We start from the raw sequence: 16,270 nt of genomic DNA, 5'->3' as shown, positions 1-16,270 counted from the left end.
GAGATAATGACACCTTCTTTTGCTGGGATCTTTGGAGGAGTGTACCACTCGCCTAGCTGCAGCGACAGAGACTTTCTCGAGAACTTCGAAAAATGGCTTTTGGATATTATCAAAGAGGAAAGAACGAATGTGATTTGCGGCGATTTCAACATCCGGTGGAATGGCGAAGGCTGTTCCCGTGAGCTGAAAAATATTACAGAAGCCATTGGATTGAAGCAAAAAGTGATGGAACATACACGCGTCACCACCACGAGCGGTACAATTATTGACCTGGTGTTTTCCAACGCGGCTGAGTGTACAGCGAAGGTTGCACCAAGATGGAAAATAAGCGACCACGAGACCCTGGGAATACACGTAGAGGAAGTATCGAAGATCGAAATGCCGAATCGGAAGGAAAAGTACACGTCCTGGCGAAAGTACTCTAAGCAGCGGCTGCAGCGAATCCTCGCAGACGATGTGCGACTTGAATACTATGGGCCATCGTTGAATGAAAACGCGCGAAATCTAAGCTCTTCTCTAGTAAGTTCTGCGTTCTGCGAAGAACAATGCAGTGCAGGAGGAACTTGCAAGTTGTACAGGCGATTCGAAACGGTTGTGGAAGCGGTTGAAACAGCTCATCAAACCAGGAGGTATTGCTCGTGAAGAAATAAAATTCGATGGAAATGGTGCAGCGTATAGCGACGAAGAGACAGCAGAACGGTTGAATACCTTCTTTATCCAAAACGTTAAGACTATTTATGATTCTATTTCGCCGCCTAGCCAGACCCCATTAGTGTCTGATGCAACAGTGCGTTCTCCAGTTGACGCTGAGTTCCACCAGTTCCAGCCTGTTACCATGCCTCAGCTTGTAAAGGTGGTTACATCCCTAAAGCCTTGCTCTGGAGTAAATAAGGTTACCAAACGAGTTCTCGTCGACGCACTTGACGTGATTGGTGATAAACTACTGGATATTATCAACATGTCTCTGACGCAAGGAGTTTTCCCAGACGAATGGAAGGAATCGATGATAATTCCAATACCGAAAGTGCCAAATTCAACTCGGGCTGAAGATCGCAGGCCAATAAACATGCTGCCTCTCTACGAGAAAGTGCTAGAGATGATAGTGAAGGAGCAACTATCAGCCTACATTGAGGATGCGGGAATAATAGTAGAGGAACAATCAGGATTTCGGAAACAACATTCCTGTGAATCGGCACTGAACCTTCTCCTGCTCAAATGGAAGCAGGCAATCGAGCAAAAGAAGATAGTGTTGGCTGTTTTCGTAGACTTGAAGCGTGCGTTCGAGACGATAGACCGGAGAAAGCTGATTGGAGTGCTACAACACTATGGCATAGGAGGAACTGTACTGAACTGGTTCAACAGTTACCTGGAAAATCGGACACAAGTGACTAGATACAATGGGGCGCTATCCTCGGCAGCAGCGGTAGACCTTGGTGTTCCACAGGGAAGTGTGCTGGGTCCATTATTGTTCGTGTTGTACATAAACGATTTGAAAAAGACGTTGAAAAAGGCACAACTCAATCTCTTCGCTGATGATACCGTAATATACGTCACCTGTGACGGTTTTCGTGAATGCTACGACGTGATGAACGATGAACTAAAAGTGTTCGCTGATTGGCTGAAGTGGAAAAAACTGAAACTGAACGTCAGCAAAACGAAGTGCATGGTGGTGACTACGCGATCAAGGAATGAATGCAACGGAGTGGTACAAATAGATGGTGAGATAGTCGAGAGGGTCGATGCGATCAAGTACTTGGGTGTAATGCTGGACGAAATGCTAAATTTCAATGAGCATGTAAACTACACAATCCGGAAGGCTGCCCGGAAGTTCGGCGTGTTGTGTAGAATCAACCGCTACCTCACATTCGACAACAAAGTGATGGTCTACAAAACATTGATTGCTCCCCATTTCGACTACTGTGCCTCTATTTTGTTCCTGGCTTCCAAGCAACAACAGCGACGTATGCAGATTCTCCAAAACAAGGCCATGAGACTGATCTTGGGATGCGATCGACGAACACCGAGAATTTTTATGCTTGACTCTCTACAGTGGATGTCGGTGAGACAACGCGTGGAGTATAATACAATGATTTTTATTTTCAAACTAACGAACGGAATGGCTCCCCGATACCTCTCACACACAATTGTGTTCGCGAGAGATGCCCATCGCTATGAAACAAGACGAGCCGGAGACCTAAGATTGTTGAATTTCAGAAAATCCTGTACACAGAACTCGCTATTTTACGCTGGATACAAAATAATCAATGAGCTGCCTAACGAAGCGAAGCGGACCAACAATCTTAGAGTATTTAAAGATCTCTGCAAGACTTTTGTGAGACAGAGACCCTTGGATTAGCGATGGAAGAGAAATGGATGGGTACACGGAAGTGCAGTAGACGAAACTAAAAAAATATCGAAAGATAACAGCTGGTAAACCTTCCCTCTACAAATGAAGTGTATGGGTGTGGGTGGGCCATCTAAATAAAAAAAAAAAAAAAAAAAAAAAAAAAAAAAAAGATCGGCAGCTTTGGGTCCTATAATGGACACAACGCTGTCGTCGGCAAGTTGTCTTAGCGTGCAAGATGTGTTGATACATTCATCAATGTTGTTTACGTAAAAGTTATATAAAAGGGGGCTTAAGCATGAGCCCTGAGGAAGACCCATGTAACTGAATCGTATTGTCGACAAATCACCATGTGCAAAATACATGTGTTTCTCGGACAATAGATTATGTAAAAAGGTATTCAAAACCGGCGAAAGACCATGCTGGTGCAGCTTCTTAGATAGGATATTTATAGAAACTGAATCAAAAGCCCCCTTGATATCTAGAAATACTGATGCCATTTGTTCTTTACGAGCAAATGCCATTTGAATTTCGGTTGAGAGCAACGCAAGACAATCGTTCGTTCCTTTACCCCTGCGGAAGCCGAATTGTGTATCTGAAAGTAAACCATTAGTCTCGACCCAATTGTCTAGACGGAAGAGAATCATTTTTTCGAACAACTTCCGGATACAGGAAAGCATAGCAATCGGCCGATACGAATTGTGATCGGAGGCTGGTTTCCCAGGTTTTTGAATGGCGATAACTCTCACTTGTCTCCAGTCGTGTGGAACAATATTACCCTCGAGGAACTTGTTAAACAAATTCAGCAAGCGCCTTTTGGCAGAGTCAGGAAGCTTTTTCAACAAGTTGAATTTAATTCTGTCTAACCCCGGGGCCTTATTGTTACACGACAAGAGCGCAAGTGAGAACTCTACCATCGAAAACGGTGTTTCGTTTGTATTCGAAGTCGCGGCGCGGGATATCTTCTGTTCCGGAACAGAATCAGGACATACTTTTTTAGCGAAATCGAATATCCAGCGGTTAGAATATTCCTCGCTTTCGTTCGTTGTGTTTTGGTTGCGCATTCGTCGGGCTGTGTTCCAAAGAGTGCTCATCGATGTTTCTTTTGTTAATCCGTCAACAAACCGTCGCCAGTAACCTAGTTTCTTTGCTTTAACTAAGTTCTTCATTTGCTTATCTAGCGCTGCGTAATTTCTATAATTATCAGGTGTTCCATATTTTCTGAACTTTTTGAATGCTAAAGATCTTTCCGCGTTCAGTGATGAGCACTCTTTGTCCCACCACGGGTTGGGAGGACGAATGTTAGTATTCGCGCCGGGTATACGTTTCGTCTGAGCTTGAATCGCAGTGTCGAGAATCAAGCCAGCCATAAACGTATACTCTTCCTCCGGAGGAAGTTCTTGTGTTGTTTCTAGTTTCTCAGATATCGATATTGCGTAGCATTTCCAATCAATATTTCGTGTGAGGTCATACAAAACATTGATTGTTTCCGATGGTCTTAATCCGCTGGCGATTGAAATTACGATAGGCAGATGATCGCTACCGTGGGGATCAGGGATTACCTTCCACGTGCAATCCAACCGTAGCGATGTCGAGCAGAGGGATAAGTCCAGCGCACTTGGTCTTGCTGGTGGTGCGGGAATTCGTGTCATTTCTCCCGTATTCAAGATTGTCATATTGAAGTTGTCGCAAATATCATGGATCATAGCTGATCTGTTATCATCATGAAGACAACCCCATCCCGTACCGTGTGAGTTAAAGTCTCCTAAAACTAACGTCGGTGCGGGAAGAAGTTGCATGATACTGCTGAGCCAGTGGTACCCAACTGAGGCTCTAGGGGGAATATAGATGGAAGCAATACAAAGGTCCTTGCCTTTAATTGTGACATGACATGCGGCAACTTCAATACCTGATATCGAGGGGAGGTTAATTCGAAAGAAGGAATAGCACTTTTTGATCCCCAAAAGTACTCCTCCGTAGGGATTATCTCGATCCAGGCGAATAATGTTAAAATCGTGTAAGTTTAGTGATACATCAGAAGTTAACCAAGTTTCGCACAATGCAAATGCGTCACATTTCAGATTATTTACTAAGTATTTAAAAGGATCTATTTTCGGGATGATACTTCTACAGTTCCACTGTAAAACAGTGATCGAATCCTTGACCTCGTTCGAAAAATTAGCCATCGAAGGAAACGATTGCTGAGAGGAGGGGCCATTTTGCAGTCAGCTGCATCAAAAACATTTTAACTTTTGGCAGGAAAGTCATCAAAATACCTTTTAGGGGGTCAGAAATGATGGATTAATGATGAGAATTTCACGATACGGATACCGGTTTTCGGATCCGAAAATAGTGTTTAATATCCTTCAAAGGGAGCTCTCTTCATTTTCTCAAATATTTTCACTAACTTAAATTCAAATGTAGTATTTGAATGTAGTTGTATTAAGCAAAAGGAGTCTTCAAAACTGGGTTCTACACTGGGCATAAAAAACCGAATAACTCTGAAAATTTGAATAAAAAAACCGCATAACTCTAAAACTTCGCATAGAAAAACCGCATAAAAAAACCGCATAACTCTGAAAATTCACATAAAAAAGTGTATGTGTATGTATGCGTGTATGTCACAAAAAATGTGCACTTGATTTTTTTCGAAGGCTGGATCGATTTTCACAAGCTTAGATTCAAATGTCTTTTGGTCCCATAGGTTCCTATTGGATTTTATTCGGATCGAGCTTCGGGTCGGAAGTAACAGGGTAAAATGTGCAAAATAAATTGAAAAGATGCACTCGGCTTTCTTAGAGACCGCTTATACAATTTTCTCAAACTTCAAACGAAAGGTATTACAATCCCATATAATTCTACCAAATTTCATCAGGATACGACGTTCGGTTCACGCCACACGGAGAATCCAGCGATTGCAAAACAAATGTAGCAAAACAAGTGTAGTGGTAGTTGTTTTTCTGAATTTGATTGGTTAAAATTTGGTACAACTAAACGATTGCTGCCAGTTTAGCAATGACATCCAGCAAAGACACGCACCACAAACAAGTAATGAATCGTTACAGTTGACAATGACATACATCCTAAACGGAAAAGGAAACGTTTCAATGAGGTGCCACTCGTGGAACTGAGCAATGACGCAATGCTAGAGGTGCACTGTTACAAATACTATCGCTTCACTTCAGCAGTAATTTTTAAGCGTTATACTGTATATCTATTCAGTAAATGAAAATTTGCTTTACAATTAACTCTTACGTTCATCTACATACCTTCACTTACATGAAACGGCCACTACGTAACTGACATAAATGACGTTTAAGTACTATAGAAAACTTTCAACATGAAAAGATTCAGGTGAAATGAAGAGGATTTTTGTTTTGCGTTTTACTGTCTTCGTTCTCAGCCAAGTGACAGCATTCGAATACATCTATTTCGTTTACCTGGATGGTTATGACAAAATCAACAGATATGTTAGTTAAATAAACAATATTTAAGTTAAAACAACTAGGGCGTGAAACAACAATTGCAATATTGAAATTTTGTGATCTTCGGGTTCTCCGTGTAGGAAGTTTATTCACAAACTTGAGTTTTGTTTGGAGGCTTAACAATCATTTTTTATCAAACTAATTTTCTTTGTTAATAACAGTGATCCATTTTCTGTCACCGATATTCAAAAACTGTTATTTTATTTCATAACTTAAGGAGAGTGATCATTCCTTAATAGAAGATCTTATGTTAATCATAGATATATAGCGAGAATAAATATAGAAGCTATACTTGATGGAAACGAATGATGTTTCACACTTTCAAGTGTGAATAATAACTTAAAAACTGACTTGTTAAGCCAAATCACATTATTTTATATGAACTTTAGGTTACATGGAAAACGATGTGTGTCAATCAAGACAAGAGAGTTGAGCTCATAAAGTTTAGATTACTTATCGTTCCAAAGAGTTCTTTGTACATTTATCACTTATCTATTTTTAAAATTCTTTTCCTGCTAGCTTATTCAAGGTGACTAATTAAGCAATGTCGAAACATTGACTTGTTGATCAATTTTTTACTAATGTTTGATGGAAAATTACTTAGATTTTATAAATGTAGATTTAAATTTCCTAATAAAAAGTTGGCTACACTGCTTCAATGCATTTGTATTGGATCGTGTTACACGAAATAAACAAAACTAAATATTTTCTTTTTAAAAGTAGTTTTCCGGAAAAATAAAGAATTTTACGACAACCTTCCATATCTATCGCCTTTCGCTTGTTAAATTAATGGTTTCTATTTTGCGGGATTTCTCATAAAGGTACGCAAATCTTTATTTCGCTTTCCTCGAATTGCAATTCTAAGCTGGATGAACAGATTAATTTATTTTTTCAACTATATGGAAGTTTTATTGATTGAAATGATGATGATGATGGTCCCACCTCATACCCCTACAAAGGTGTGAGCAGAACGAGTTATCTAAATGATAATTAATATTTTGCACATATCTTAACCAGTAAACAAAACAAAACGATCTGATCAATCTAGCAGGTATTGATTCTTCTTCAAAAGAACGACTGACCACAAAATAACATTCAAATATTTCGGATTTACTATCCAGGGTTAATCAAGAAAATTTCCAACCCGGGAAGATCCTTGATCACATCAGGAATCGAACCCGATATCTTTACCAGTATCAGACAGTAATTCACCTGGCCCTTCCCGCCGGACCAGTTCATCGCTACACACATCAGCTACGATGGAGTAACGAGACTGCGGATGAGCAGAGCCAAGCCCAATTCCATCAACAACTGTCGATCCCAATTAATCTCCCGAATCAATTCCTTAAATTATTAATCAAACCTTGCGATCAAGGTCAAGAGCAAACTTAACACACTGAATGCTAAGGCTCTTCGGCCAGTCCTATTCGCTTTCCAAATAGTCACTACCTGCTTCGCGCGCGAGGCTCAAACGTTTGTAGACTGCTCATTATTTTTAACTCTCAAACAAACTAAAAATCCATCATCATCATACCGAACATAGTAACTTAATTCGTCTCACAATAATATATAAAAAGAAAAAGAAAATACAATCTTCGTAATACGTAAAAAAAATAAAAAATCTAAAAAATTTGAACTAACTAACTAAATATTTGCTTACAAAGCGGACTTTATGTGTGAAATACATAACCTTTTGAACTCCACCAATGTCGCCGCGCGCCTGATTTCACTTGGCATCGAATTGAAAAAACTTATTCCCTTGTACAACAATGAGTTTTGCGATCTGGCTAACAGAAAGCTTGGTGTTCTAGCATCAGATGCGTTTCTAGTATTGTACCTATGCAAATCAGTTCCTCTTTCAATTCGATCACACAAATATCGAGGCAGCATGTCGTTTAATATCTTGAAAATAAATACCATGGTTAAGTAGTAAATTCTCTGTTTCACTGAAAGCCATTGTAATGCGTTCAGTAGAAAACCTGACGAGGTATATCTACTACATTTTAGAATTAATCGCATGATTTTACTTTGCAGTCGCTGTAATCTCAAGATTTGTGTGTTATTAGCAAGAAACAGAATGGATGGGCAAAAGTCAATGTGTGGTGAAATGACTGTTTTATACAAAAGAATCTTACTATGGGTCGTTAAGTCATTTTTCAAACGACATAATACACCATACTTTTTGGCAATCTTCTTGATGACGTTATTGATATGAGATTTGAATGTTAACTTTTCATCAATTATGACTCCAAGATACTTCATTTCTCTAACGCGATCAATAGTTTCACCATCAATTTCCACATTGGCGTCATGACCGGTGCTAACAGAAGAAATAACCATATATTCAGGGAAAGAAGCGCAGGATTTTGTTTTTACGCACACATTGTTGACTTTACTGTTATGCTTGCAAGGTGTCTTGCTCCTTAAGAGAATTGAAAGGTACTGAGTGTAAGACTCGCAGGATTCGTCAGCGTCTTAGTCTTCGCTTCAGCTGCTGAGATTAGCTTTCTTAGCTTTGTAGAGAATAATAGTGTATTGCTAAACGATCATTTGAACAAACTCTTTCAAGTCAGACATGATTTAGTGACAATATTTTCATATTTTTGCCTTTGCCTACAGGAAGGAAAAATAATTTTTGGAAAGCTCCACTTATATTATTATACACCATTCGCATACCATTCACCCGCTATATTATTATATACCATTCTACTTAGCTCAATTTTTGTGATAAGCTAACAAAGTTCATGTCAAACACATTTTGTCAATAAAAGTTACAAATGAATAAAAATAAATAAATGAATAACACTTATTGTTCCGAAGACATAATTGAATAAATGTGTCAATGAGTCTGTTTGAAAGGCGAGAGTTTTATCAGAGTAGGTATTGGTTTTATAGCAAAGACAGTTTCTTAGAAGTATTCAAATATATATAAATACTGGTCCGATCATATGGTAATAACAGATTTATAACAACTGAAGTAATCAGGAATCAGGAATCAGAACAAATTGGCTCAAATGGCACGTTCCCCTTGATATTTGGAGATTTGTGCCTTGCCATCAATTTGTTTTTAGCATCATTTTCCCGATATATAAGAGGGAAGGATTGAAAGGAAATGGTAAGGGTTGGACTAGGAGGATGGGAAAAATTGACGACACAAAAACACATAAAAGCAGAAGTAAATTCTGCACCCCTGAGGGATGCTGAACAATCTGCTGAGGATCACATTTAGTGGAAGCAGAAGGAAATTCTGAACCTCTACGAGGTCCCGAACAGTCTGCTGTTAATAAAACCTCCAACCCCCGAGAGGATTTAGAGATCTTACAAAAGCGACACCATTCTGCACTCCCGGAAGAATGCAGAACGACTCGCAGTATGTACGAGCAGAAGTAAATGCGGTACCCCCCAGAGGATGCCAAACAATCTGCCAAACCCTATTTAAGGTGAATACAGAAGGGATTCATTCACTCCAGGAAGAACGATGAACCCTTCTGACTATAGCTCCTTACCACATTGGGTGAGAAACGAGAGAATATCCTTCAATTTTAGCTCCGCATACACAGACTCAACCATGTATGGAGAACCAAAAACCCGGATACGTAGCTGCGTCAATGCGGGACAGTTACATATCAGATGATATGAAGTACCATAATCTCATTCACACAAATCACACGAATAATACTCAGCACGTTGAATAGTAGCCATGTGATAATTGAGTTTGCAATGTCCAGTCAGAGCTCTGACCAGAATACTTCAATGATACTTGGAGAAATGCAGTAGACACTTTGACATTTTCAGATTTAAATCTGGTAGAAATGCTTTTGTCTGAGCGCAAGTTTGCAAGCTGCGCCAGTAGCCGGCATGTTTGGATGCAGCCCAAGAACGTATCTTGTGCTTTATCCAACTAGTTGAAAGTGGTAAAGCTGGTTCAGGACCAACGAAATCATTCGTTGCACCAGCTCTAGCCAACTCATCAGCCCATTCATTTCCAGTAATACCAGAATGGCCGGGTACCCATATGAAGTAAACAGCATTTGAAATGCTGAGGTCTTCAATTTGAGTTCGACATGCGATCACTAGATTCGACCGTGAGTCATTCGAACTGAGTGCTTTTAAGGCTGCCTGACTGTCGGAACAAAAATAAATACGTTTACCACAGATCCTCTGCTGAAGTGCCGATTGTACTCCACACAGAATTGCGTAGATTTCTGCTTGAAACACAGTACAGTATCTACCAAGTGAATGAGACTGCTCCAGCCTATTTCACGACAGTAGATACCAGCACCAGCACGACCATTCAACAGAGAACCGTCCGTGAAACAAACTATGTGTTCATCAAGTTTTTGTTCCAGACAACCAGACAATCATTCCTAACGAAGAGGATAGCTCACATTGAATGTTTTAAAAGGAAAACTGCATGTGAGAGTTAGGTCACTAGGAGCGAGTAAATACTCATCCCACGGAACCATTTGAGACCACAAGCGAGTGTGACTGGTAGCATATTCTAATGGGTTACTGTTCCAAAGCCCTGTAACCCTAAGACGGTATGCACAAGATAATGCTTCTTGTTTTAGGAACACATGTAGTGGTTTAATGCACAGTAGCGCCTCTAGAGCAGCAGTAGGAGTTGTCGTGAATGCTCCTGTCATCGCCATTAGGACCATCCTTTGGAGATGATTTAGCTTTGACTGAACTGTCGCGACTTCTCCTTTCTGCCACCATACAAGACATCCATATGCTAAAATTGGTCTAACGATAGTTGTGTAGATCCAATGAATATATCTGGGTTTGAGTCCCCATGATTTTCCAAAAGCTCGTCTGCATTGGCCGAAAGCCATGCAAGCTCTTTTAATCCTGAAATCAATGTGAGCAGACCAATTCAGTTTTGAGTCAAGAATAACCCCGACGTATTTAACTTGATCGACCACAGTGACCCCTGAACCAAAGAACTGCAACGGACGAGCTCCTGTAATTATCCTACGATGAATGAAAAGCACCATTGATGTTTTGCCCGGATTTACAGATAATCCAAACCTGACAACACCATTGTTCAACAGATCGCAGGGCTTGCTGCATTAAATCAAAGAGAGTGTTAATGCTTATACCGGTCATCAATATATGATAATCGTCGGCAAAACCATAAGTCGGAAATCCAAGGTTATTAAGTTTCCTTAACAAACTATCAGCGACTAGGTTCCATAAAAGTGGGGATAGTACACCACCTTGAGGACACCCACAGACACTCAGCTTTCTAATCTCTTGCCTGCCGAAGCGATGATCAAAGAAGTTGATTGCTAAGCATTGCGTGTATCCAGTAAGGGAAGAACCCAAGATATTCCGTTCACGACTGCAATGTTTAACCTCCTGCAGCCATTCAGCCATCGGCACGGAAATACACCTTGACTTAGGAGTTCCTATTTTTGTGGCCTTTTACGACATGGAATAGGAAACCAGTGGATCAATTCTTGGTAAAAAATAATTCCGCCGGATGCCACACGGCTTACCTGTTTGGTGGACTTATACCACCGGTACAGGTGGACCGTAGCGTTATTCTTAGCAGTTGGGAAACCGCTACCGACACTACACGGCTATCTAGGCTGCTCAGAGAGGGAAGTTAACATTGATGGTCAACTTCCATGGATGGCCGAGCAGCCGGAGGCGAGAGTTTTATCAGAGTAGGTATTGGTTTTATAGCAAAGACAGTTTCTTAGAAGTATTCAAATATATATAAATACTGGTCCGATCATATGGTAATAACAGATTTATAACAACTGAAGTAATATATTTCAGAAATATTTTGTAACAAATTTTGAAATATTTTTGGATGGTAAGCTGTTGAAAATCATAACAAAAAAGACTTTAACGGGAACAAACTCGTAACAGATTTTGAAACATTTGTATCACAATTATTATTGAATTTGATATAACTACAGAAGTCAGAAAGCAGAAATTTATAACAATAGATGTAACAAATTAGATAGAAAATTTAACACAGAAAAACTATATCACAGTTATAAAGCTCGATATAAAGCAACGGAAAAATTCATTTTTCTAATTAATGAACTTTATCATGAGTCTTGCAGATGAAAATAAAACTTCATAACTGATTTTGTAATTATGTTAAAATAACGTAAATTGTTAAAATAACATATCAACTGTTGAAATACTTGTGTTATGATTTTGTTATGTGCATCTGATCGAGTTGCCGTTCACTTCATGTGATCTGTGAGGCTGAAATCAAAGGAGTTGTCACATTTGCGTTATGATGTTATTTCCGGATTGGATGTTATTAATCATTACGGAATTGTAGAGCTTGTTTTAGCAAGCCATTTTTATGATTTCAAGTCATTTCAAAATGGATGTCTGACCGGTCTCACCGGCCGAGTGCGCAAATGCTTTATGGTGCAATTCATGCGATAGTCGCGTTTTGGTGTGGGAAATACCGGCCCGCAATCCCCCCGGGCACGTATTTTCTTTTTAAGACCTGCAAAGCGTTCGTAGGTTTGTGATGACGAATTGAAAAAGGGGGTTCAGTTCGTTTGCGGTAGCGAATATACAAGACTGCTTTTCATTAAACTTGCGGTTATGGAGCGTTTCATGGAAAAAAGTGGAGCCTGCACAGAGATGGCATTTCACCAGAGTGATAAACGCTAGAGTCAGATTTCTGCCACACCGAGGATGAAAAAAACGAAGCACCGCACAAAGAGGAAAGCGCACTTCTTCTCAGTGTCGAATAGACAGCATTTGAGTGTGTGCTTGTGGTTAAAGCAGCTGGCGCGAGTGAAACACATTCTCTTCGCATGAATCGCTCACACGCGCTCTCGTCTAAATACACCCAAGTGACCACTGGCGCGTGATTGTGAGCGAACACTTCTGTGAACTTCAATTAATAGAGAGTAGATCTGGCCTTGCTATGAAAAATTTGCAAGGAAAACCGAAAATTTTACGATAAATTGTTTTATTTTGCTGATTTTGCGTGTCCACGCTTCATCTACGAAAACCATACAGCAGAGTGCTCACCGGCGTGTACACCTCTGTGAAAGTATCTGCATCCACCTCAGAGAATTTATTAGCTAATGCTCTAGCACTTTGGTGCGATTCAGTGGAAGAGGTAAAAGGAAATAAACAAACGCACTCATGATGCGTGCACACTTACACAACAGTGGTGTATAAATGTGAAAGAGAAGAGCTCTCGTTGAAGTTGTCAGTGCGAGGGGAGAAATTTTGCTTGCTCTTCGTCACACAGAGGAGATAGACATCTCTGTGCAATAACCATTTAGTGGTGTTGGGTGATAAACTTTGGAGGCCCCTTAAGTTATGGAACCTGGGAAACGCTAACTCTCCAGGTTCCTGGTAGTTACGCCTCTGTACTTTACAAGAAACCTTTGTTGCCGATTGCTAAAAAATGCTACGAGAAGGAAAATGACCATTGGAATCGGTCGGTTTGAAAAATCTGAAAGAATTTTCGAATCGAGTGTTTTTATTTTCTCATAACGATGACTGTGCTGTTGTGTGACAGCATGACATGAATACAAGCGTAGGAAAGTTGAAGGTATTCATGTAAATGCAAAGTTCAAAAACATACTAAGCACATGTTTCTTTTATAGCATACACACCGTGACACTAACTAATCGAAGAACGTTTCTCTTAATTCTTCACATTTTACGCCATCGCCCAGCTCGGTGATAACAATTTCACAAAGATGATTCAGTAAACAGTTATCGGTGCAGCCCGATTCCAGCGATGGATCTCCCATTTTTACTTTGAATTCCCAGTATCGTCGCAGCTCATCCCGACCAGCAGGTGTTGCAAACCGTTTGATTACTTCATCTGCCTGGGCTGGACTAAGGTTGTGCATTTTGAACTCGTCGGCAAACGAGTACAGACGGTACCACTCGGGTCGACGGTCAGGAAAACGGTTTGCATCTGTCAGGTTGAAGATATAGGATTCGAAATCGGTCACTTGCTATAATCGAAGAAAATAATAAAATGTAATAGTTGTTTGTATGTATTCGCTAGCAAAATTTACATAGGTCTCAGGATCCACGTAGTAAACAATATAGTTAGGATTTATAAAGCTGAAAGCTGTCGCACTACCACCATTCCAAGCTACATTGATGGCATATTCCGGATTTTCTCTCGAATAATACACATTAAACTCATCTCGGTGGGTGTGCCCATTAAACTGAGCGCTTATAGTATCGTAGAACCGTTCAACAATGCGTCGGAATTCACGCTGGCACACGAAGTAAGTTGAACCAGTAGAACTGTATGGAATATGAGCTAATAAATGAACTTTCTCTCCATTTTGTTCTGCAAGAAGCAGAACGTCGTGAAGCCACTGGAGCTGCCTTGTGAGAAAAGTGGGATTCCACAAAATCCACCAATTATAATTGTAGCAATCCTGATTGTTCATGGCCACAATTCTGAATCCTGGGCGCACTAACGTAGTGTAGAATCCATCTTGGCGGATTGTGTTCAGTGTGGATCTTGGCAGCCAATGTCCCCAAACATCCGCTAAATAATTGTACAACCAATTCGCTGAGAACTGTTGATTAGTTGAAATACTCGGAGCAAAAACGTTAGTGGGATGGGCTTCATGATTGCCAATTATGTTGTACACTGGTGTACTTGGGAAAGCCTCTATCAACTTTCGGTGCAAACGATTCATTGAGCGAATATTATGACCAACAGAAGTTTCCCAAATTCCGTGATCGATGATATCGCCGGTATGGTAGATATAGGCTGCATCGGAGTGATGTTCGACAATATGATCGATAGTATCTTCGATCGATTCCCATGGTGCATCACAGTCCCGATAATCTCCCCAAAAACCTGCCCGATCTTCTGGATTTTCTGGGATTCCTTGATCGCTTCGGCAACATGCCGGACGATTGCAATTCGCGTTGTGATCCAGCAGGTATTTTGAGTCATAGTGGAAATCGGTAACGTGCACTATTTTTATGTCATTTGGGCCTCGTGCATTTGGAAAATGTTTTGATTCCTGGAAATATGGTTATATAGGTTAAAGTCAAATTCCTTATTAATATATTTACTTACAGTGATAGGTGTCCCATGTGGATCTATATTTATTGACCATGTAGTGAATTCCGTATCGTTTATAACGCATTCCAATGACTGGAATATGACACCACACACACTGTCTGCACCAAGTGTTGGACGTTGGTCGAAAATGTATAGGAAAATATCAATATTTAAATCTATCGCCCCATAACAAACATCAGGCTCCTGAATCGGTAATGAAATGCAGACTTCGTATGTCGTATTAAAGAGGTCCTCTCTGGTGGCTCCATTCATACGTAGTTGCATCAACTGTGATACTAGAAGGCGACATGTCGGGCAGAATGAGCTCTCCTTTCCTGTTGGTAAGCGGTTTGAATCTTTGTAACGTCCATCTGTTGAAATCTTCCAAGAGTCGAACATTTTCATGAAACTAGCTGTCTTTACACCAGCGTTCCTCAAGCGTAAGAATTCGGATTGAATCTGTTCTACACGATATGTAATAAGTACGTTGGTTGAAATAACAAAACAAACATTTAAAAATGATTCGGACAGAACTACTAACCGTAATCCCTTTGCAGTAGTTGAATGGTTTGATTGTGGACAGTGGGATCAACCTGGTAACCACAGACGCAGGTGATCAGGAGAGCCACTAGCCACGTTGAAATCGGTAACTTCATACTGACCGTCGATGATAACTTGTTCGATGATAAGAACTCTTCGACTACCCACAACCAAGCATGGATGGCATTCTTTTATACCTCGTGTGATGTTCACGTTTTTATCTTAAAGCATGTATTACTTATCGCTACAACATTGATTTTCTCGTATACAACATGCAAGCCCATACAACTATCTACTACGTTAGTATCGTTGTTGTCTTTAGTAACAGTATGATATTGGAAGGTTTTATGATTGTAAAATGCCATATTTTGCATACAACTCAAATTCATTGCGTTTTACCAAAGTAATAATAATTATTGGCATTAGCGAATATTAATAGTAATAGAAAAGTAATTTGTTAGTTTCTTACCAATGTATTTTTTTCGTTTATTTATACCCGGCTTACCAATGTATCTATTCTTATGAATATTCATGTATTTGACACGGTTCAAGACCTTAAAACCTGCAAACTTTCGGTAAGTGTTAGAAATATATTCACTTGTTTGGTAATATTGATATATTTTACTGAAGTTTAGTTAGTTTCCATCAAACAATCAGTTGCACACAAGATGTTTTACAGAATTCTGTGAATAAAAGTAAGATTCAGATTCAGATTCAGATTTTAATAATTGCCGAGTACGGTCAAAAAACCTTATGGAAGGATGAGGAGAGGTGTTCTTACTACTAACCAATGGAGATTCGCGGGCCGTTGGTTCAAAAACCTCATCTTCGTTCTTAGACGACAATTGATGCGTTTGAG

The 16,270-nt window shown here is 39.9% G+C and overlaps 1 protein-coding gene across 1 annotated transcript; it reads right to left on the bottom strand.

Moving 5' to 3' along the window:
* Positions 1–13,306: 13,306 nt before the first annotated feature.
* Positions 13,307–15,561, bottom strand: LOC131440313 (sphingomyelin phosphodiesterase-like). The gene is made up of 4 exons (XM_058611476.1): positions 15,413–15,561; positions 14,887–15,335; positions 13,856–14,830; positions 13,307–13,792 (listed from the first exon to the last, which is right to left on the bottom strand). The coding sequence occupies exons 1-4, from the start codon at positions 15,525–15,527 to the stop codon at positions 13,454–13,456; spliced, it is 1,878 nt and encodes a 625-aa protein (XP_058467459.1). The 5' UTR covers positions 15,528–15,561; the 3' UTR covers positions 13,307–13,453.
* Positions 15,562–16,270: the final 709 nt, after the last annotated feature.

The sequence above is a fragment of the Malaya genurostris genome, chromosome 1, assembly GCF_030247185.1.
Source record: "Malaya genurostris strain Urasoe2022 chromosome 1, Malgen_1.1, whole genome shotgun sequence".
Lineage (NCBI taxonomy): Eukaryota > Metazoa > Arthropoda > Insecta > Diptera > Culicidae > Malaya > Malaya genurostris.
The sequence above is the reverse complement of the archived record's forward strand: the minus strand, read 5'-3'. Positions and strand labels throughout refer to the sequence as shown.

Coding starts and splice junctions, on each gene's coding strand:
- LOC131440313 (XM_058611476.1), bottom strand. CDS start 15,527: ATGAAGTTACCGATTTCAACGTGGCTAGTGGCTCTCCTGATCACCTGC. Junction 15,336..15,412: donor ACTACTGCAAAGGGATTACG/GTTAGTAGTTCT, acceptor CATATCGTGTAG/AACAGATTCAATCCGAATTC. Junction 13,793..13,855: donor ACGTGGATCCTGAGACCTAT/GTAAATTTTGCT, acceptor CTTCGATTATAG/CAAGTGACCGATTTCGAATC.